Source organism: Delphinus delphis, chromosome 8, assembly GCF_949987515.2.
Source record: "Delphinus delphis chromosome 8, mDelDel1.2, whole genome shotgun sequence".
Lineage (NCBI taxonomy): Eukaryota > Metazoa > Chordata > Mammalia > Artiodactyla > Delphinidae > Delphinus > Delphinus delphis.
In genome coordinates this window covers 74,270,713-74,293,869 of record NC_082690.1, presented here as the reverse complement: position 1 = coordinate 74,293,869, position 23,157 = coordinate 74,270,713, and the positions used below count along the sequence as shown (strand labels likewise).

Genomic DNA, 23,157 nt, shown 5'->3' with positions numbered 1-23,157 from the left:
CAGGTATTAGCGTCATCTTAACAGTCTGATAATATACAATCTTTGTGGAAATATTCATATTTGAAAAGCATTTCTAAGGGAAAAACTAAGCACTCAGATTGTGTCACAATTCAATGCTCCCTGAACTCAACAGTGATCATGAATTTTCATTCAAAGATTATGTGCAGGACATGCAACAAGAACAGAATAGATTTTTAAAGATTTTTTTCAAGTTATAATATCAGAGCTTAAGCACATCACGCCAGAGAGAATGTCACTTGTCAAGGTTACGTCGTGAATGGTCTGGATGTGATTGGACATTTCACATTTCCTGTCACAGTTGTGATTTCACATCATTCTAACCTTTAAAGGCAATCAGACCACACGTCCCGATCTCTGATGGTTGTTATGATTCCATCACTCCATTTGTGCCCCAGCACCACACACAAACAGAAATTGTTGTGGGTCTTTGAGGAAAAAGCAAGAGTCGTATCAGCCCAAGTTCTAAACAAGGGTATGTTTGCAGCAGTTCTGCATAACTTGTTTCTAAGAGCAAGGACCATTTTCGCTGTCTCACGACCTACGTAAAAATCACAGCCATCTTCGAATAAAAGCCAACAAATGTCAGAGAAGCAAACCACGGCTACTTGGAAATGGCTGTTAGTTCATTAATATAATCCCCCAGAGTAAAGCTTGTGGTGTGAATGTTTTCAAGATGGTCAATATCATTTAGAGGCAGGGCTTACTAACGTAACACAAACACTCACTGCCCGTGTACCACTTACCATTTGCGATCTGTTCTTTGGACAGCCATTGATGTCTTCAATCTTCTCATTTGCTGAAAAAAGAAACACAAGTCAGAAAAATAAATAATCATCACAGACACTTTGAGCAGTGATGTTCAGGACCCCTGAGGCCAAGAAAATCCTAAGGCCCATACTGGGGTTTGTCCAACCAACACAGGCATGTGAAATACTGAGACGCATCTAGCAAGCTTCAGGACTTACTCATCGAGCTGCCGCCCTCCAGGGACAGCTGGGGCAAGGTCGCTGTCATCTAAGGCAGAGACAACTGCATTGATGACAGTCTTGGAGTGATGGGGCATGGTGGAAATGTCTGGAGACTGGGAAACGGCCTGAGCTGTGACTGTGCTTTAGGCTCTGAAAAAGGCAACTGCAACTTGCCCACAAAAGACAGGGTGCTTCAGAGTGGATCCATCCAGCCACAACACAGCTCCTGGGGACAAAAGCCATAGATGACAGCATCTCACCCCATCTTTAGCCAGAAGCGCTAAGATTGCTTTTGTTTGTCCTGATTCTATTCCCGAAGCGGTGTCCAATGGAAGAACAAGAGAGTGAGACTTTAAAAATGTCACATCCATGCTCAAACAGTAAGTCCAGATTAGATCTAGAACACACACTATTGAATGAAGTCAAAAGAGTACATACCTACCTACTTAGGGAAGTGATAGAAAGAGGCTGTACTGAATAAGCTGGAAATCAAATAAATAACAGGGAAGAAAGGCCCAGCTTCCCATGGTGAATGTATTTCATCCTAAGTATGGAGGAATCCTTGCAAGACACAGCCCAAGACATCTGCGTTTGCAACTACAGTGCTACAAGAAAGGCAGTACATGTAGTGGCTTGGAGGCGAAGATACCCCAGTTTGAAGCTCAGCTTTATAGCTTCTCAGCTGTGTGATCTTAGCCATGTAACACAACCTCTCTGGGCCACAGTTTCCTCATCTATAAAATGGAGCTAATACTACCTACTTCACAGGAGGAGCTGTGAGAAGAAGATTATATGATGCCAGTAAACTGCTTAGTGCAGTGCCTAGCACACAGTGAGTGTTCTATGTATGGTAGAGGTCATTAATCCAATAATCTATATTCTTATCATCTATGCAAAAATATATAAAATAAAATTTCCCTTTTTTTGATGTCTCCATCTGACTTAAGCCCAGAAACTCAGCTAGGAGTTCACAGTAAAGAATTACGGACTTGCCTCCTCTGTGAAGCCTTTATGAGGTTCCTCCCCAATCCCATGGCCCTCTACTGCATGCCCCCTCCCCTAGAAGGGTAAGTCCCACTAGGTCTCTTTGCTCTCCCAGCACCCTGGACTTGCCTCTACTTTGCTTTTAAGTAACACCTAATGCGTAACTCCTTTTCTTGTCTCCCCCAGCTATGCAGACATGTAGATTTTGTTTTTCACACTTGTATCCTTAGGGCTCGACAAATGTTTGCAAAATTGCATTTAAAAAAAAAAAATATATATATATATATATATCACATCAGATTTTAATGACTATGACACGTAAAACTTCCATGAAGAGAAAAGACATTGCAAAGTGTCTGAAGAGGATAACAGACTCAAAGTGTCCCAGGACACTAAGGTTTTAGAACACCTGAAAGTAAATATAGCTCACCATTACCTCAACTGGGTTTTTTTCCTCTAGTGTGTCTATCTTAAGAAGTAAAAAATAAGAAAGCAAGCTAGTGGCAGGAAATTATTTAAAAATCTAATTACTAGAGGCAGCCTGGTTAGTGTACATTCAGCCTGATCTACACCGTCTTTAGAACTGGCCCAAAGTAATAGATATTCAGGCTTATGACCCACCTGGGAAGACCTCGGTCTTCAGAGAGCCAACTGAGTTTTCTCAGCTCTTAAGAACACTGGGAGAGGCATTTTAGGAAGCTTCCTCCACCTGCTTTTCCCTACTCCCAATAGAGGAGCCATAAAGCCTTTAGAAAGCACGTGAAGGATGCCCAGTGAATGGGATAACTCATGCATGTTTGTTCTTCAGTTCACCAGAAAATACAATTAGCCAGAATGTGTCACTAGCATGTCAACTCCACAAAAACAAGGATTTTCATCTGCTTCGTTTTCTACTATAACCCTAGAGCTTAGCACAGTGCCTGACACACAGTAGCCACTCAATATGTATTTGTTGAGGGGAACTAAGGAGTATTCTGAACATTCCAATGAATCAAAGTTTTACTGTCTATTTTGAGGCAGCTGCTCTTTCACTTGTATATATCCAGGTATGTACTGAAGGTGGAAAGAAAGGAAGATCCTTGACAAATGGCACTCCTTCATACGTGGGAAATGATGGCAGGCTTGCACTCTGACCTTGGATTTTGATACACAACACCGATATGGCTTTTGAGAATCAAGGCCACTCAAGGTATCTTCCAGTTGGATACTCACGACGGCCAAAGTCATACGGCACTGGAATCTGATCAACACCCAGTTCATTAGTGCTCGTTAAAGTGAAGGATGGATAACTATGATCCTGAGAAGTCATTTTAAAGATTATTTATATACCTTCTGGATAAACAAAACCAAGGGATTTGGTCTAATTATCCCTCTAATTCCTTTTCATGGTCTGTCACCTAAACCACAGTCAGGTGCTCCTTGAATTCATTAGGCTCCTATAAGCCTAACGCTGCCATCTTACAACATTCAAAATAAACCAATGGGGTGAAGCCTATTCATGACCCTCTAAAGAAAACATGGGAAGAGATCAAATGACTCAGCCCCAACGCAAAATAAATGTTTAATAAAAATGCAAAAAAGTCTGGACCTCCTAGTTTCCAATTTCATGTAATTTAAATACTTCTCCTTCAACTTAAATTCTCAAGAATTTCTGTGGTTGTCATAAATACTTAGAGCAATAATAGCAGCTCCGATTCTGCTGGTTAGAAGGAAGAAGAGCTTGGTCCTCAGAGCTGAATTTATTAACTCGGGGTAGGGGGTCTTTGGCTACAGCCCCAGAGAAGATAACCAGAGAAGCAAAGGCATTTGTCCCCCGAAGTCTTCAACTGTGATTAAAACCGGCATCCTCAAGTGCCAATGGTAATTTATTCATTCCAGCAAATCTCTAATGTGGCGACCTGTCTGCACACAAGGTGACAAGTTAGTAACTGGAAAGCATCAGTGCACTTTGAGAAGAATGGGATCAAGCTCATCACTTCTCAAAAGACCTCCTCAGAAGGGTTCCAAGCATTTCAACAGCCCAAGCATCTATGCATGGCATCTATGCATGTGCAGGGCAGCTGGCAGCCCTGCCAACGTCTAGCAAAATTGGCTGCCCTCACTGAAAGGCAGATGACTTACCCAAGGCCACGCCATGGTAGCAGGTCATCAACAGAAAGAACGTAGAGTCCTGCGTGTTGCCTGAATTTCCTGGTTGTGCTCAGGGGCAGACCAAATGGTGGTGGAAAGTGAGCTGCTCTCATCCCCTCTCTGTCTTGGCTTCCTCCTTCTCTCCAAGCCTCCTTTGTTTATCCTGTTTCCCTCCCTCTCTCTCTCCTCTTTCCTCCCTGTCTCCCGCCCCTTCTCTCCTTCGCTCGCTCCAACCCCTTCTGGCATCCTCCTGCGTGACAGCAACGTAGGCAGGAGCGGGGAGGCCTGTCTCTCCCTCTTGATTCATGCTGTTTATCCTGGCCTCACAAACCTTTCTAATAACTCACGGACATGGCACCGTGATGGGCTGGCAGGCAACTGCCGGCTTCGGGCAGCTCATGACTCAGGAAGATAATCATACTAATAGGAGGCTGAACACAGACACCCAACCCTCAGTCACTAAGCAAGGGCACTAAGAGGCAGCAGCAAAAGGTCTACTTTCTGCCTAACGGGCAGAAGGCAATGACAGAAAAGTGTGGGCCCCAAGATATGCCACTATCTGGTAAGACCAGCCCTAGGATGGATGGATGAATAGATGGCTAGACTCTAGGGCCCATCTGGGCTAGGTGGAGACTTAGGTAGGAGCAATGTCTGTGAAAAGCATCTAAGGTTTTCCTTCATGTTACACATCTTAGCTTTTAAAGGATTCCAACTCTCCATCATTAGAAATAGTAGAGGAGGGAGTAAGATTCCCAAGCTGAAAACCGACTCTTCGATCACTGGCCTTTGTTCTTTAGGTTAAAGCCCAGAATTCACTGCCCTGTACCTGGTAGCCCGGCCTTATTTTGCCTTGTTGAGCCTCTGACTCTCTACCCTCCAGCCTTTCTATGCATTATTTCCTCCACCAGGAAAGCCCTCCCTGACCACTTTACCCAGCTAACTCCAAATTTGAGGTCTTGGCTTATAGATAAATTCCTTGAGGAAACGTTCCCTGATTCCTACCCTCCCAACCCAGCCCCCCAGCTCCCCAGTCATGGGTCAGGCCTCATTGCACACGGATCCTTAATCATTATGCACAACATTCCTCCCTCCCAGGCCTAGGAACGGGTTGTCCCTTCAAAGGACAATCTCCCTGACTGCAGGTTTTCATGGACCTTCATTTAGATGTGTTCTTTTGAACTATTTTGAAGTAACTTCAAACCTACAGAAAAGCTACAGGAACAGTACAGAGAATTCCCGTATAGCATCATCCGTTCTCATTTTCTCCCTCTCTCGCTCCCTCCCTCTTTCTCTCTATAGGTACACTTGTTAAAAAATTCTGAATCAATTTAGTGTAGGCTACATAGATCGTGTCCCTCACTCTTAGTGTGTATTTCCAAAGGACAAGGATATTATTTCATGGTACAATTTTAAAATTCTGAAAATTTAACATTACTGTAATTCCAATATTCCAATTTTGTCAACTGACTCAAAATTGTCCTTTGTAGCATTTTATGCCCCTGTGTGGGATCCAGTCCAGGATCATGCGGTACATTTAGTTGTCAGGTCTCTTTAATCTCTTTTCCTCTGGAACAATTTCTAAGCCTTTTATATCTTTCACAGCACTGACATTTTGGAACAATTCAGGCCAGTTTTTTTTAACAGAATGTTCCACAATTTGAGTTTGTCTGAGATTCCTCAGGATGGGTTTCAGGTTTTCCACCCCTGACTGCAATACAACACTAAGTGATGTTGCACTCTTTTCGAGGTACCACATCAGGAAGCACGTGACACCCAGCTGCTGCTCACCAGTGATGTACTTTTTTTTTTTTTTTTTTTTTTGCGGTACGCGGGCCTCTCACTGTTGTGGCCTCTCCCGCTGCGGAGCACAGGCTCCGGACGCGCAGGCCCTGCAGCCATGGCTCACGGGCCCAGCCGCTCCGCGGTATGTGGGATCTTCCTGGACCGGGGCACGAACCCGCGTCCCCTGCATCGGCAGGCGGACTCTCAACCACTGCGCCACCAGGGAAGCCCCAGTGATGTACTTTTGATCACCTGGTCATGATGCCTCATTCTCCCATGTGGTTACTATAGCTCCCTTTGCAGCTAATAAGCCATCGGTGGAGAGCCACTGTGAGACCATGTAAATAGCTGCTCTCCATCAAACTTTCTCCTCTAGATTTCAGCATCCGTTGATGATTCTTGCCTTAACTAACCTTTACCATGCAACTCTTCTACATTTATCAGTCAGCATTCACCCGAACAGTTGAGTTCTCTCTTCTCCATTGACAGATCATCTATGTATGTATCTATCAAAACAGATTTGTAGATTCCTATTTTATTCCACAGTTATAATCCACGATGGTCCTCAATTATTTTGATGCTCTAGTTATCCCAGATTAGCTTGCTCTTTGTAGCCCTGGAGGGCAGAACTAGTACTTGTAGGGAGACACTACCAAGGAGGGGCAGATTTTGACTTAATGAAACAAGAGCATTTAAAAAATTCTAACTCTCTGTCGTTAGAACTGGTTGAGGAGGTAGTAAGTTGCCCATCTGCTGACTACTTTAATAGACTCTGCTGACTACTTTTCATGGAAGCAATTCACACATCAGGTTGAGGCTTTTAAAAGGTCCCTTCCAAACCTTAGAGTTGCACCAGAATCCTGGAAAGGAGGAGGGTGTGACATACAGTTTAGAGGAGTGCTCAGAAGAATACTAAACACTGGTAAGGGAAAACATCTGGGCCACCTTTTGGAAACAATCCGAGCCAGGCTTAGGGAAGCAAGGGTTGCAGTGAATAAAATTCTCATCCCTAATCTCCTCAACTCTTCTTGAACATCACTGCACGCCAGGTACCATGTTAAATGCTGTGAATCTAGAAAGAAAGATGACTCACACCCAGGCCTGGAGAGACCCGGGCCCAATACAGCAGTCAGTAGGATGACAGAGGAGGGTCCCTCCAGCTCTGCCTGGGGGAGCTAGGAAGTATCAGGGAGAAACTGACCTTTCAAGAATGAGTAGGAGCTCTCCAGCCAAAGAGCAACTGTAACCACTAGAATTCTGTCCAATACAAGATGGAGTCACTAGGACTCCAATTCTGGGAAAATCTTAGGGAGAACAGAGAGAAATACACCCACCCCCAACACACATATGTGTGTGTGTATACACACACACACACACACACACACACACATATATGTATATATTAAAAACACGTACACATACAAATATATATTTTTACATGTTCCTTTTATAGGCACATGTGTGGGGGAAGCATGGAGTATAGTGGTTAATAGTTTAGCATCCTGGTCAGAGTGCTGTCCCCTCCCGCCACACCCCGCCAACCAAGAGATCTGTGTTCACAAGACACTCTGAGATGAAATGTTCTGAACTCGCTAATGGACAGTCTAGGGAAGAAGTCACACAGGAGATGCCTATGTTTAGCTGCCTTCTCATCTCCCCGTATCCTGGGCCTCTGTTCTCCACACCCAGAGCAGAGGGTGTGAGCCTGGCACCGTCAGGGGTAGAGTTCCATGTGTTGACATCTGGCCTTACTTAGTAGCGAGTCCCTGGGCAGAGGGAGCCTCTCCTGGAGGGCTGGGGGGAAGCAACTTGGTGGCCTGAGTGGCAGCCTGCATCAGTGGTACTAGCTTGAGCCTCTGAAATCACAGTCCAGTAGTTCAGGCCCAGAAAGGTCACTGTCTAGGGAGGTTCATCTCATCTGAATAGATTCAGGGAAGCATCCTCCGGAGCAATGATTAAAAACCGTGCTAGCTTACGTTTCCCTAGCACTATGCTTAGTGAATGTGCAATACACACGTTACCATTCACCTTTGCTGGGCCCTGGCAGACACAACTAATCTATCATGACACTCTGACGTCGATTCAGAGGCCTCTGCATCTTTCTACACATATCTTTCTAGGCAGTGGCCACCAAGTCCTATCCAGAAACGCCTTCCGGTATCCAAGCATATTTCATATCTGATACCTACCTTGTGCATTTCCCAAGACTGCCACAAGATCAGACAAAGCAGGCATGGCTGTGCCCATTTTAAAGACAGGGAAACAGAGGTGGCAGAGGCCATGTTCAGAGACCCATGTGGCAAGGAGCTGAGAGGGTCCTCTAGGAGCTGAGGGTGGCCTCCAACCGACAGTCGGGGAGAAACCAGGGCTCACACTCCTATAACTGCAAGTAAATGAAGTCTGCCAACAATCTGAGTAAGCTTGACCCCTTTCCCCAGATAAGGACTGAGGTCTGACCAACACCTTGACTGCAGCCTTGCAGAGGCACCCAGCTAAGCCATGCTTGCACTTCTGATGCACAGAAATAGCTAATGCATGTTGTGAGATAGTTAATAGATGTTGTTTTAAGCCATTAAGTTTGTGACACTTTGTTATACAGCAACAGCAAACTAATACAGGGAAGGAAGGAAAAAGGAGAGAAGAGAAGGAGGACCAATGGAAGCTGGTCTTCAATCAATCTTGGGACAGCAGGGAAGCATCTTTCTCTTTCAAAGTCCAAGATCTTCGCCTGAGGGCAACGTACCTATATTTTTAGGTACAGCCTCCACAGATGTGAGCAGAGCTAGAACCATACAAGGCTTCTTCTCACTTGAAGGATAAGCAACTTTTCCATAAGAACTCACGCCTGAGGGGCTGGGGCTTCTGTCCTTTTTTTCTGCCTTCTCTTTCGGCATGAGTCGGCCGCTGAAGCTGCCAGCGACAACCATCAGGCTAATGCCATCTAATTGGTCTCCCGCCTCCACGGTCTGCTCTGCGTTCTCAGGCAGGACCACTGGGGTGCTTCCCTTAAGACCCAAGGCAAAGCTGTGCCCAGCCTCCACCCACGTTCCTGCCCAGGGTGACTCCTCTCCTCCTGCACACAGCCAAGGCATTAAAAGCCCCACCGCTCCACTTCCCTTCCCCTAGTATGAAAAACAGAACCAGCCCTCTGCGGAGTTTGATCCTTTGATTTCTCAGACCCGATTAGAGTTCACAGGAATAAACCAGCCCCATATTGCCGGTTTTTTTTTTTTTTGAAATATTGCCAGAGTAATCCACAAAAAAGCACCATCGCAGGGGGGAAATGAGAGAGCCAGAAAGATGGTAGGAGGTAAGAAAGGGGACAGAGAGCCCCTCCCCAAACCACCAGCATTTCCCCCCAGCCAGGGCTAGTCTTTCTTCTCAGAGAATCAAGATGAGATTGCCACGTGGGTGATCTTATCAGGAAAAGCAAACTGGTACCCCTCACTCCCCCGGCACAAGACAGAGTCAAAAAAAGTGTCATACGTGTGATGACAGAAACACTGCATTTTTAAATGTCGGGGTTCCAAGTCCCTCGTGCCAGACCCGACCCCGTCTGGACTGGTCTCCACGGTAACTCATCCACCCCTGACGTAAAATCTGCTCTTACCCACAACCTGGATAATCTGGGCCAGGAGGACGCCGTCCGTCACATCTTGCTGGAGATCCTTGATGAGACGTTTGTGGCCTGATTTGGCTAGATAGTGATTGGCCCAGTCCGTGTAGATCTGCAAAAAAGCAAACGGGCAACTTTAGGAACCCCGTCAGATTCCATCTGAGGCAGCTGCTGGGCTGGGATAGGAGCCACTGTCCCGCAGGCGAACCGTCTGGGGCCAGCCAGCGCCATTAACATGCAGCGCATTGTGCCCATGGGGTATTCAGCTGGCCAGAGCCAGGCTTTCACCTATTGAGAGATCTGCCATAAAGGCTCAGGAGAAAGCTAAAGAAAGCTTCAAAACATGCCGAGGCCTGAATGGGACAGGGGACACGGAACTAAACAGTCTGTGCCAGACGGCTTTGAGAGGCGGCGGCTCTAAATGCAGGCGAGGTCTCCCCCGCCCCACTGCCCTACCCCGCCCCTTCCCATCTTTTTCTCTTTATTGAGAAAACGTATGGGGAGGTTACCACCCAACAGGCATCTTTTCACGGGCCATTTCAGGGAAAGGAGGGCTATTGAGTCAGCCGAGTTCTCAGGAGCCTGGGTCCCTTGTGAAGGAGCCAAGTACCAAAACACAGAGCGCTTCAATTACTCTTGTGTGAGCGGGGTTGTGAATGGCCTCACGATCATCTCAAATTTAATCAGTTTAACTTAAAAGCCTGGCATCCTTTTCACAGTTGGGATTCTCTGAACAAACCCCCCCCCCCCAGCAAATTCCAATATATTTAAACACAGCATTGGTGTGCACAGCACCTGAAAGGCAGAGGCTGGGTCATCACGGGATCAGGAAAGCAGACCCCCTTGGGGGACGGACAGACCTGCCCCCTCCCAGTCACAGAATCATCGGCACAAAGAGTATTTGCTTCCAAAGAGCCAACAAACACAAGAAAACTCTCGCCTAAAAACTTTCTCCCTAAATGACACAAGCCAAAAACAAAACTGAAAACCTCCTCGTCAATTCTGAGTGCTAAGTTTCACGCGTGGACTTGTGAGTTTGCGGGGGACGTGCAGGTCCTATCTATTAGCACCTATTTCTTCCCCAGGAGGGATACAAACCCGCGCCTGCTCAGAAGGAGAAGTATCCCACCTCAGCTGGGCTGTGTCTGCAGGTGCAGTTCACATACTAATCCGTGTGATGTCTCCACCCAAAGGATGAAGGTGATCACTGTATCTCCACTAGCAGGCCTGCTCCGAGATCTCGCGTGACTCACAGAGCGGTGGAAGCCCTGTCCTTGCCCCAGCTCTCACTCTTCCCAACACTGTGCTCAGAGGAATCTCACACAGTGGGGTGCTGCCCTTCAAGGCCCCCGGAATGGGGACTGAGGGCCAGGGCCTGGACTTGCAAAATAGGCCCTTCGAGGGAGGCGGCACCTCTCACTGCTCCACCTGGGACCGTGAAGGCCTCATCCCAAGAGGGGCCAAGGCAGACGTGCACTTTCCGCTTCATCAAGCGCTGAGAACAGACGACGCCTATCCACCCCCCAGCCCCCAACGCGAAGCTTCCACTGCAGAGACCCACACCACAATACGGTTCTATTTCACACCTCGGACCATGGCATCTAACCCTTAAATCCATGTCACTTTCCTTCCTCATGACTCCCAAATTGTCAGATAGAAGCTCTAGTTCAGCAAGATCATTTTCAATTTCACAAGCACTGAGAAGGCTAAGGAAGTCGAGCGCCATCTTGGTCATTACAATGGCCAATCTGAGAGATCATTCGATGAAATTGTTAAGAGGGAGAGAGAGAAAGGGAAAGACATTCAAAGGAAAAGAGAAAGACCTGGGTTCAAGTTCCAGCCCTGGAGGCTCCCCAGGGTGGGGATTTGGGTCTGTTTTGTTCAATTTCTCAACATGTGTCTCTGGAGGAACGGGTGTATGACCTCAGGTGAGCTGTTTGACTCTCTGAGCCTAGGTTTTCTTATCTGTAAAATGGAATAAATACCATGTACTTGTCAGTTCTTATGAGGACTGAGTGATATAACATATTCGGAAAAAAGTGCCTTATGCAGAGTAGGAGCTTAGCAACAACGAACACATACAGAGCCTAATACATGCCAGACACTGGTCCAGACACTTTACATGCATTAACTCATTTCATCCTTATTCTCTGTGCTAGACGCTATCATTGTGTCTACTTTTCAAAGGAGAAAACTAAAGTGTACAGAGATAAAGTAACTTATCTAAGATCACAGGGAAGTGGCGGTACCAGGATGTGAACCCAGGCTGACTAACTCTAGAATCCCTTAGACACTCTCCAACACTGCTTCTCTGAATGCAAATATAAATTATTCAATGCACTCACCCCCTCCATGATACCGTCCTACTGACTCGGCTCATTCTCTGTTATGTTCTCACTGAAAGAATTGTTTAAAAATAAATAAAACCCCCAAACCTATCCACTGCTGTCTGAATGCCCTTTGGCAAGTCACTTGCCTTTTCCGGGCTTCAGTTTATCCAGCTGTAAAATGGGCACAGTGAGGTCTACTTCAGAAGGTGGTTGCGAAGACCCAGTGAAGCACCACCTGGAAGCCCCTGACCTGACCCACGTGGGGCTCAGGAAGCAGAAGCAGCAGGTGGTCAAGAGGAGGGCACTGGAGTCAGCAGACTGCTCTAAATCTTAGCTGCCACGCTGCCTATTACGTCTGTGTCCTTTGGCCTGGGTGTCCTCATTTACAAGAGGGGATAATAATACCAACATCATCGCGCCATTATGAAGGTGAAACGAGTTCATACACATAAAGGACACAGAATGTGACACACGCTAAGTGTTCAGTGAATAAAAAGGATATTAGAAATTTGACCACCAGCATTATAAAATGGGCCAGAACAAAACCAGCCACAGCCTCTACCCTGAACCTCCAGGACGCAAATGACTTGAAGACTCACTCCCCTTCTCTTTCACAACGTACAATTTCGAGAGTCTGGAGCACCCCCATCTGGAATCACAAACCACAGTAGACTGTGAAAGAAAAGCAGGCCAGAAACTGGCCAGGCTGGTACAGAGAGTGATACCAGGCTGGTATCTTCCCTCAACAGGAGATACACCGCAGTGATGTCTCAAGCCCTGGAGGGATCCTACCACCTGAGGGTCTGAGGGACCACGAGAACATCCCAAAGCTTCAAGCCACCTGCCCCACAACCATCAGCTGAGGTGAGAACAGGCCACGGACAAGGACACCGCTGAGTGGGAGGGGATACAGGCACCTCTGCTCATTCCCTCCCTAGGTGACTAAGGGTATTTTAAAATAGACGTATCCTCCCTAAAGCCAGCCCTCTCTGTGTCTACACAGTCCGGCAGGAAGCCAAGGTTAAGCAAGCTTCTGTCAACAAGTACAGGGGTAACCCTCTCCCACTCACCCACCAGCACACACAGTGCAGAGCCCTGGGGAGGCCACACAGGTATCTGGCATACCGGGGAGAACCTGGAAAGTTCTACAGTGGTCAGAAATGGCTCTGCCAAAGAACCGAACCTCTCTACTCCACGCTGTTTAAGACAGAGCTCTTCTTCTCCCAACTCGAATCTACCTACATACCACAACCAACGTAATCTTCCAAGAGCACAGCTCTAGTCCTATCACCTGCTCACAGAATCATCAATGGCTCCCCACTGAATGAAAGGCAAACTTTTCACACCGCAGTTCAAGGCAGTCTTATCCATCCACTCTTCCCCAGCCAGCGTCGACCTCGCAGGTGAGGCAGTGCGTGGGTAAGTGAAAAGCTTGGGCTTGGGAACTGACCAAGTCAAGGTGGCCCTTGGCATGTGAATTTCTTTTCACCTCTCTGTACCTCAGTTTTATCCTCCATAAAATGGGGATTATACCAAATATATGATAAGGCAGGGAGGGACTGGCCAACTGTGACCCAGGCCAAACCCAAGGGACCACCTGTTTCTGTAAACAAAGTTCTGTGGGAGCCCAGTCACACCCATTTGTCATCTGTAGCTGCTTCCAGACCACAATGGCACAGCTGAGTAGTTGTGATAGAGGCTTCTGGCCTGCACAGCCTCACATATTTACTGTCCAGCTCTTTACAGAAGAAAGTGGACAGTCTGTGTCATAGGGACGGAATGACCTAATATGCCTACACATAGCAAGGGCTCGGTAATAATTACAATTACCCTCAGGAAAACTGGACCTCACACTTCCCCATCTCTGAACTCCTGCCACCCCACCCACCTGAGTGCCTCCACCTGGGGCCACCCCACAAAACTCCGTTCCTACGCTGGTTCCTCCAGGAAGTCACCCTTGATTTCCACACTGCATCCCGAGCTGCACAGGAAGCAGAGAACCTGTTTGCTGGCACCACCTCCTCACTCCACCCCCAGATCGTGGCAGAGATGGTGTCTCGTCCATCTCTGGGCCCAGACAGCGTCTCTCAAGGCGGGGGCACAGCAGGTGGTCAGTAAGTGGTTGCCGGCATTGAGCTGAATGGACAGAAAAAGGGCAAACCCTTGGGAAACTGATTGCATTGGAGACTTAACGTGAGCTCTCAGTGAATCCTCAAACCAGGATCTCAAGTCTCTTTATCGACTGAAAAGAGGAAGGAATAGAGAAAATAAATCACTCCAGAGTGCAAGCCCGTTAATCAGGACCCATCAAACAAGAATCATTGATTATCTGGAGTTTCCTCTCTCCAGCTCTCGACTTTGTGAAGAAGTGAGTCCCAAGAAAATGCCGAGATTTATTTTAAGAAACACAGTTTTCCTGGGCCCTGCTACGCACTGACGTACTTCAGCCCCATCCCTCTCACTCGCTGTTTCAGTAGCTCATGCAATGACTACCATTCTTCCAAGGAGTACCTTTGGAAAATAAACTCACAATATCCTTAGTCATCGGGTTCAGGAAGTCAACAAATACGGAACAGTGTGTGTTTGGAAGATTTTAAGCAAGGGCTAAGGCATGCAGGGCTTCCTCTGTAAGCCTCAGGCATTCAGAATCAACCTCTCCAGAGCCTCTTGTTCCGCAGAGCTCTAAAGACTTAGGGCTTCTGTTGCTTTTACGCTGGAGCCCACTCATCCTTGATCCGTGAACTTTCAGTAGAAATGGGCAAGACAAGGAACCACACAGTTCTAGGAAAGAATAAAACCACCATCCCCACCCCCAACTCCAAATCATCACATCATTCCAGAGAAAAGATTCTAGAGGAAAAGGCTCTAGAATCATTTCACACCAGTATCTGAAGGAGTCTTTCCCGCTCTGGCTCTGACCCGTCTCGCTGAGTTTACCACTCTTCCCACCCCCTCTAACGGGAGACCCAGTGCTCCAGAAGCGCCTGGTGAGGGAAAGGAGCTGCTGTCAGAGGCTTGAAAAGGAAAAAGGGGAAGGAAGACAATGACAGCTGAAGAGCGAATTCGTTTTGATTCACTTTATTAGCCCTGACAGAATTTCAAGGAGTGTGTCATTTGTTTGCTTATAACTCCACATCATTCCATATCAAACAGGCTGAAATCAAAGAGGGAAAATCTTGACAGATCAAGCGAAGTAAAGAACCTGATTATTAGTTGTAACAAGAAAACTGATAAAAGTTGCACTGTTGTTAAACCAACGGGGAAGGTGCCAAGTTTATACTGCAATTAGCTCTCCAATGAAGGGGGAAGGGCAGCTCTAAGGAAGAAACCTCCCAAAATTCCATAAAATAACTGCACCCAAAGTCATTGCCCTAACAACTCTAAATGCAGACCCACATGCCGGGCACGCAGATTGATGGATCCTGAAGCGGCAGACAGCTTTACCACAGCCGTTCCAGGAGGAAAAGAATACAATGTATCTCTTAGCAGGAAATGCCAGGGGGGAGATTTAAGATACAAGTACACTAGTCATTTAGCATCTGAGGTGGTTTCCAGTCCATCAGTTGTAAAGAGAACTCAACTGTTCGGCCTCCATTCAATGTCCCACTCTAGACTTTGGGAACATCAACATCCCATCATTTCCATGACTGCGCAGTGTGTGGTTAAATGGTTTAGTTCTGATTGTCCTGAAGCACAAAAAATGATATTGCAACGATAGAACAGAGTGTCCACCCAGCACCTGAACACCACAAAGAATGATTATTCAAGTAGTCACAGTTTTAAGACAATCAAAATGCACCATTTGTTATTAAGGGCAAAGCTGGTTAACACATTCACTTCTGTATCCCCAGCATCTTGAAAGGAGCCCGGTACCTACCCAACAGGTGTGTCCACATGTCCACAGATCATTTTAATTGCCTGGGGTGAAGTAAGGGGCCTGAAGCTAGCTGGTGGCTTTTTCCCTCTTCCCCTCTCTCCCCATCAGAGTCTAATATGTCCTTTCTTAATGCAGACCCTGCCTTGATTAAAACCGCTGCCTTGAAACAAACATTCAGATGGGTGAATGGTGTCCCCAGTCCTATACATTGGAAAAAGAGGGGGAGCACGGAGAAGCCAATCCAGGCCACACAGCCCAGCAGGGGCTGAGCCTGAACGCTGGCACTGCTCCCTGTTTTCTCAAAGGAAGAGTCCAGTTTTGCCCAGTGTCCGTGGTTCTCACTACATGCCCACCCTAGGGGTCAATGACTCTCTTCCAACCCCATGTTTGCCATCTCCCAATGCATTACTCAGGTCATTTGTGGTTTTTCATCAACCACGGTAATTATACAAGGGCGGTGTGTCTGCAATCTCAGGAGCTGGCGTGGACCGGGGTTCAGATCTGGCTCTGCCTCTTACCAGCCAGGTGGCCCACAATGAGTCAGGGCCAGCTGAGCGCGGGGGGCCCTCACTTACACAGTGGTGATATGTAGGTTTGCTTTACAGACGAAATGAAAACATGTATGTCAATGGTTAACACAGTGTCGGGAGCAGAGTATTGAATAAATGGTGGTTATTCATATTCAAATTAATATAAGTTTTGGGGGAATAAGTCATTCTAAATTGCTGAGAGCTTCCACTTCTGAAAGCCAGTTTTTAACTATGCCATAGGGACTCTTTCTCAAATAGATTATCATGACCCCTGCTTTTTAAATTAACTCAATTCCATGTTTTCTTGATGACCTATGGACGTACTATGAATAGCATTTTGATGCATACAAGGAGGCCCTTAAGGCTGCAGAGTTGCTGGACTGTCTTTAAAAGACCCCAGAGGGGCTTCCCTGGTGGCGCAGTGGTTGAGAGTCCGCCTGCCAATGCAGGGGACACGGGTTCGTGCCCCGGTCCGGGAAGATCCCACATGCCGCGGAGCGGCTAGGCCCATAAGCCATGGCCGCTGAGCCAGCACGTCCGGAGCCTGTGCTCTGCAACGAGAGAGGCCCGCATAACGCAAAAAAAAAAAAAAAAAAAAAAAAGACCCCAGAGTCCTTTAAATTTAGGGGTAAAGTAAAAGAAGTACCATTCAAGCAAGAGCCTTGATAGGACTTTTCCATTGATGAAAACACCTAAGTGGAAGGCTTTTGCGGCACCCCTCTGAGCTGCTCGGAGGGTCGGTAGGGAAGGCTTCTTGGCTCTCAGCTGGTCTCTAGCCAGGTGAGGCTGCTAGAAAGCTGGGCTCCAGGAGCACCTAGATGTGACTGGGGTCTGTATCTCCCATGCGAGCACATGCAGAATGGGACTGCCAGCCCCTGTGCTCAATATACGTTTTGGAACATGGTTCACAGGATCTTGTTTACACCAGGGAGTATACATCCCTGTCTAGACCCAGAAGATAGCAGCAGGGGGAGGGAGGAGCCCACCGCTGGTTTTCTCCCTTTTTAATGGGCAGTAACCTACATACTTGTATGCACAACCACCAAAGAGCCACCCTGACACCTGCCCATATGTATGCTTCTGTCCCTAAGGGATATGCACACGTGTACACACACACAGCAGGTGACTAGAGGAGGGCCAGGGCTTATCGCTAATCCGAATTTCCATCCACTCCCCTCACCACCCTTCCTCCTACTTTACCTCTGAATGATATCAAGTCAAGAAAAGGTGCTCAGAGCTGCATGTACGCCCTGGTGCCTAGAGCAAACCCTGCCTGAGCAGCCGCCTCTGCTGGGTCCCACTCTTGCTGTAGCCTTGGGTAGGACGCTACCTACCACCCACCAAATTCTAAGGTGAACTGATAAAGGAAGCACCTTCTAGAGTCAGACTGCTTAGGTTCCAGACATGCCTCAGCCACTTCCCGGCAGAGTGATCCCGGGCAAGTTCCTTAAACTATGTCTGAGCCTCCGTTTCCTCATCTGTAAAATGGGTTGACTCCCTATTCAGGTTCTTGTGAGATTGAAAAGAGGTCATCTAAATGGGAAGGAAATCTAAAAAAAGGGGATATATGTTTACGTATAACCGATTCACTTTGCTGTACAGCAGAAACACAATACTGTAAAGCAACTATACTCCAATAAAAATTAATTTAAAAAAAAGATGATGAGAAGGAAAAAAAAAAAGAGGTCATCTAACAACGCCCAGTGCATAGGAAGGACACACGGTATGTTAATGCCAATTATCGTTACCATGAAGACGATGCCATGCGCTGTGAACACTTGGCAAACAATGGATTCCTTTAGTTCCCAACTCACCTGTGAGGAAGGTATTATTTCCCCCATTTTACAGATGAGGAAATGGAGGCTCTGAGAGGGGAAATGACTTTCCCAATGTCACACACTAGTATGCAGCCTTTGATAGCAGAGACTCTGGCTCCTAATGATGCTACACTGCTCCTCAGAGGCCCACGCAGGAACCGTGAGCCACAGAAGGGTGAGCGTCACGGCCGCGTGGGAAAAGCAGCCAGAGAGAGTGAGGCTCGTTGCGCAACAGGCACCTCAATGTCACTCGCGCCTGCCCCTGGGAACACAGTTGGCTGCTTGTCACTCACGCCTAACAGATCCAAGAGGAGAGCTGACACTTTCCCATGTCACCAAAGCACAAGCCAAACATCATTTCACAACAGCGTCACTACCGCAAAAATAAAAATGCCGGTACCACAGGAGTGACCGCTGCAGGGTTGTATCCGGCGGGGAAATGCTCAGGCGTAAAGCCCGCCAGTTCCTCCAGCCTGAAGTGGACCAGGCCGGCCTGGGAAGGGCCCCCCAGCCACACAATGGTGGCATTGTCCTGCGGGAACACCAACCAGCCGCAGGTGGGCGTGCACAGCGACTCCGGAGGTTCTGGAACTGTGCCTCTAGAATAATACGCCAGGCCGGGGAACGTGCAGGGAGGCGCTGGTGAGATCTTAAGGACGAGCACGGAGGTGCCCGCTGACCCCACACCTTGCGCTGACCCACCTTCGATGCCTAGGATGCCCCTTGCTTGCTTGCGCTGTCCTGGGATAGGCTGTGCTCTGCCCTGCACTTGACAGGATACACAGTCCTTTCCCATGTTTCCTCACTATGGCCACCACCTGTGCACAAGGGGAGGCTGTGCTTCTGTTGAGAGCCTACTGTGCGCCAGGCATTTTCTGCATGTGATCTCATCTACAATCTCTCCCTGCTGGAGTGACAGCTGCAGGGGAACAAAACTTCTCATCTGCTTTGCTCACTGAATTCTTCCAAACATCCAGTATGGTGCCTGGCACACAGTAGGTGCTCACTAAATATCTGTTGACTAAATGAGTCATCCCTATTTTACATACTGGAAAACAGAGGCTCTAAAAGGTTAAAAATGTACATAGGGTCCCACACCTAACAAATGGTGGTGCTCCATTTGAGCCAGGCAGCCTGGTCCTGCGGCTACCAGCTCTCACAAAACATGTGCATCCAGGTCTCCCGAGGGCCTCCCTGGAAAGTCAATTAAGGCCACGTAAGGATGAAGATGATCACTGGTGCCTTCAGAATAAAACTGGGTTCCCCCTGCAGCACTTTCTCTCACCTATTCCAACCATAGATGCAAGATCTGAATAACTTTTACCATAATGTCCAGCATTTCCAAGAAAGCCAAATGTCAGAGCCCACTTGCAATTTCTCAAGTATTTTCAGTCCCTTCCTGTGTTCATTAGTCATTAGAGATATTCTCTTCCCAAGAGCTTCCTCTCTGGCTGTGATGGGAACCAGGCCCCCCCCCACCCCAGAGGCAGGCCTGGAGGGAGGGAAGGACGAGATGTGGTGGAGGGTAGGGGGAGCTGCTGACACACTCTTTGACAGCAAACATCCCCAAACCCAACAAGAGCTTGTGGGAGCTGCCTGGCAGGGTGGCCACACCTGAGGGGCTGGTGACAACCTGGGCAACAACACAGACCTCCCTCCCATCTGGTCATGAACTGACCTTTTAAATATTAGCCTCCCTCCAATCCTCCAAGCCTCCACAGTTCCCCTCATCTGCAGACTGCAGGGAAGGCGATGCCGGCCATTGCGCTTCTTGGTCACTCCTGTCCAGCCCAAATGCCTCAGCTTAGCTTCCTAGGCACAGGCTCCCCAGGATTTTGGCCCTACCAGGTCCAGTCAAGACCTTGGAGTCCTGGGTAGCCTCTGGTAGGTTGCTTAACCTCTCTGAGTCTGTCTCCTCTTCACAGGATTGTTAAATGCATACAGGGAAATATTAGACCTAAGGGACCTCACACATTTGGACACGGAGTACGCCAAGGCGTTGAGCAAGCCACTTTCTGAGCCTCAACTTCCACATGTGTAAAATGGGATAATAATTTATTATCTACTGTGAGGACTATATGAGAATGTTTGTAAAGTCCTTAGCACAGTGCCTGGCACCTAGGTGGAAGCTTTGAATTTTTTTAAACTTATTTTTATTTTTGGCCACACCATGCAGAATGCAGGATCTTAGTTCCCCAACCAGGCATCGAACCCGTGCCCCCTGCAGTGGGAGCACAGAGTCTTAACTACTGGACCGCCAGGGAAGTCCCAGGAACCTTTAAATGTTAGTTTCCTTTCCTGCCTCGTCTCCATGTCCCCAACCCACAAATTCCTCTGGTCCACCACTCACACCACAGGCTATGTGCCACGTTAACCTTCGGTCCCTGCTGGTGGGTTTTCTGGTCTGGCATGTCCTCCCGCATCCCCTCCGTTTGGCAGGATGTTCTTTTCTAGAAACCAGCCCCGACTGCCAGGCTTCTCTCCCTTCTTTGAAATCCTGGTGCACCTACAATTAAACACACCTGTGTGCCTAGCGACCCAGCCCCTGTACCTTTGCCCACACCGTCCTCTCTGCCAGCAGTGCCATCTCTACCCCACCACCTGGCAAATGCCTATTCGGTGTCTTAAAAGCCTAGTCAAGTCTCAATCCCTGTAAAGCCATTCCCAACTCACTGTCTCACTCCCAACAGGAAATTCTTTGTTCCTTCTTCTTGGCTCCAAAAGCACTTTGCACGTGGCTTCATCATGGTTATTATAACCATCCACATCTCAACTGGGGGCTTCTCCAGAGCAGAGAACAAATTTTCTACATCTTTGAAACATTAGCACAGTGCCTGACTCCCTACAGGAGCTCAATAAACAAGCACTTACTGACTGACTGGATGGTCAATGGGTGGACAGATGGACAAGAAATGGAGGGGTAGACCAGTGAACGTTCAGATGGATGGACAGACAGATGGACAAATAGATGGGATGGACGAATGAATCTGTTCCCCTTCACTGCCTAGCACATAAAGTCCCCATGAAATCAAGACGATGATTCATGTATCTTTTAGACCAGTCGTAGTACAAGACACAGAACAGGCACTGGCAGGTAACACTTTGCTGTGAGAATTTCCAGCAACACGGTAGTGACCCACCTGACTGTGGACATTAAAGTGTTCTTTAAAACAGTACACACACAGAAACACACACATGCTAGAGCAGGCTTGTACTGGCTCTGGAGAGTTGACTGTTAAACTTCTAAGAAATCTGTGAGTTAGCTGTTAACCAGCCATTAATTATAAAGGAATATCAGAAAGTGGAATTTAAGAAAACAATCCCATTTACAATCGCATCGAAAATAAGATACCAAAGACTGAGTTCTCACCCTTGGGCAGCTGTTTTCTAGTTGTTCAACTCTGCATTACCAGATTGGCCTCAAATTATTCAAAATATTCCCTGAAAGGATTCATAGGAAATGATTAGACATTCTGATCTCCAGGAATGTCTATCTCCAGTGGACAGTCCCAATCTCTCTACAGTGTTGTCATACGAGGCAATCCTGAATCCCAAGAGACCAATTCATCCGTAATTTCAATTACAGAATTTCAGTGACTGAAGAACCTCTGGTGATGATACAACCCTAAATTTATAGTTGAAGAAAGAGAGGCCAATTGAAGTTACTTTTAGGTTATCCCCAAACTTAAATATACGGCCCTATATGGACCTAAAAATAAATACATAGGCCAATCAGCCATGAGGTCACAACAAAACATACATGAAGCAAATAAAAATGCATTTTTATGATAAAACTGAACTTAGAAAACTGAACATTCTGAAAAAATAATTTAATCTAAAATTGTTCAATTTAAAATTCCTTTTCCAATTGTATTGAGATTTCATTTACATGTAATGTACTGCATATATTTCAAATGTAAAATTTGATGAGTTCTGATCTACGTACACCCACGAAACCATCCCTACAATCAAGATAACAAACGTTGGAATCTAAAAAAAAAATGGTTCTGATGAACCTGAGGGGCAGGACAGGAATAAAGACGCAGACGCAGATGCAGACCTAAGACCTAGACGTAGAGAATGGACTTGAGGACACGGGGAGGGGGAAGGGGAAGCTGGGACGACGTGAGAGAGTGGCATGGACATACATACACTACCAAATGTAAAATAGATAGCCAGTGGGAAGCAGCCGCATAGCACAGGGAGATCAGCTCGGTGCTTTGTGACCACCTAAAGGGGTGGGATAGGGAGGGTGGGAGGGAGGCTCGAGAGGGAGGGGATATGGGGATATGTGTATACATATAGCCGATTCACCTTATTATACAGCAGAAACTAACAGCATTGTAAAGCAATTACACTCCAATAAAGATACTAAAAAAAAAAAGATAACAAATATTTCTACCAACCCCAAGAACTTCCTGGCAATCCTTTATAAACCGTCCCTCACTACCACTGCTGCAAGGCTAACATGGACCTGCTTTACGTCATTACAGATTCACTTGGGCTTTCTGAACTGTATACACATAGAATTATATATACTTTATATTATATAAACTTACAATTAAATTTTTAAAGGTAGTTGTATTCCAAACTCATCACTTCCTTTAAAATCATCTTTCTCCATTTTACCATTGTTTATGCTCGAGGTGATTCACATCTATTTCCTCCATATGAGGGAAACAGTAATATAATGGTATAGTCTTGCACATCTCTTGCCAGTTCAGAGATGTCACATTTGGTAGACTGAAATCAGCCTTGGTAGGAGATTTACCTTGGAAATCAGCAAGTGCTACCTATCAATTGTGAGCCCACTGTTAACCGCCACTAGGCGTGCACAGGTGAGTGGTGGGGATGGGATGCTCCTTTCTTCCCCCTCCCCCTCCCCCCACCCCCCACCAAGAAGGAGCTTTTTTGTTACGTAAAATAATGTGTATGAGTGTGCAAATTTAGAGGAGTGCAGACAGCTAAAATGCTTTGCATCAGAAAGACAGAGTTCAGGCAGAGGAAGAAGAGGTCGGAGCTGGACCGACAGGGAAGCAGGAAGGCTGTGTGGGTGGCGAGGAAGGAAGAAGCCCTGGAGACAAGATCAAGGGACATTTAAT

At 47.1% G+C, this 23,157-nt stretch overlaps 1 protein-coding gene across 1 annotated transcript in view; it reads right to left on the bottom strand.

The window, feature by feature from the left end:
• Positions 1-23,157, bottom strand: part of NAV2 (neuron navigator 2) — a 401,022-nt gene that overhangs the window by 263,010 nt on the left and 114,855 nt on the right. The window contains exons 4-6 of the mRNA XM_060019685.1: positions 18,456-18,704; positions 9,496-9,613; positions 765-817 (exon numbers count right to left, since the gene is read on the bottom strand). Of these exons, the coding sequence (XP_059875668.1) occupies positions 765-817; positions 9,496-9,613; positions 18,456-18,704 (420 nt within the window). The remainder of the gene's footprint in view (positions 1-764; positions 818-9,495; positions 9,614-18,455; positions 18,705-23,157) is intronic.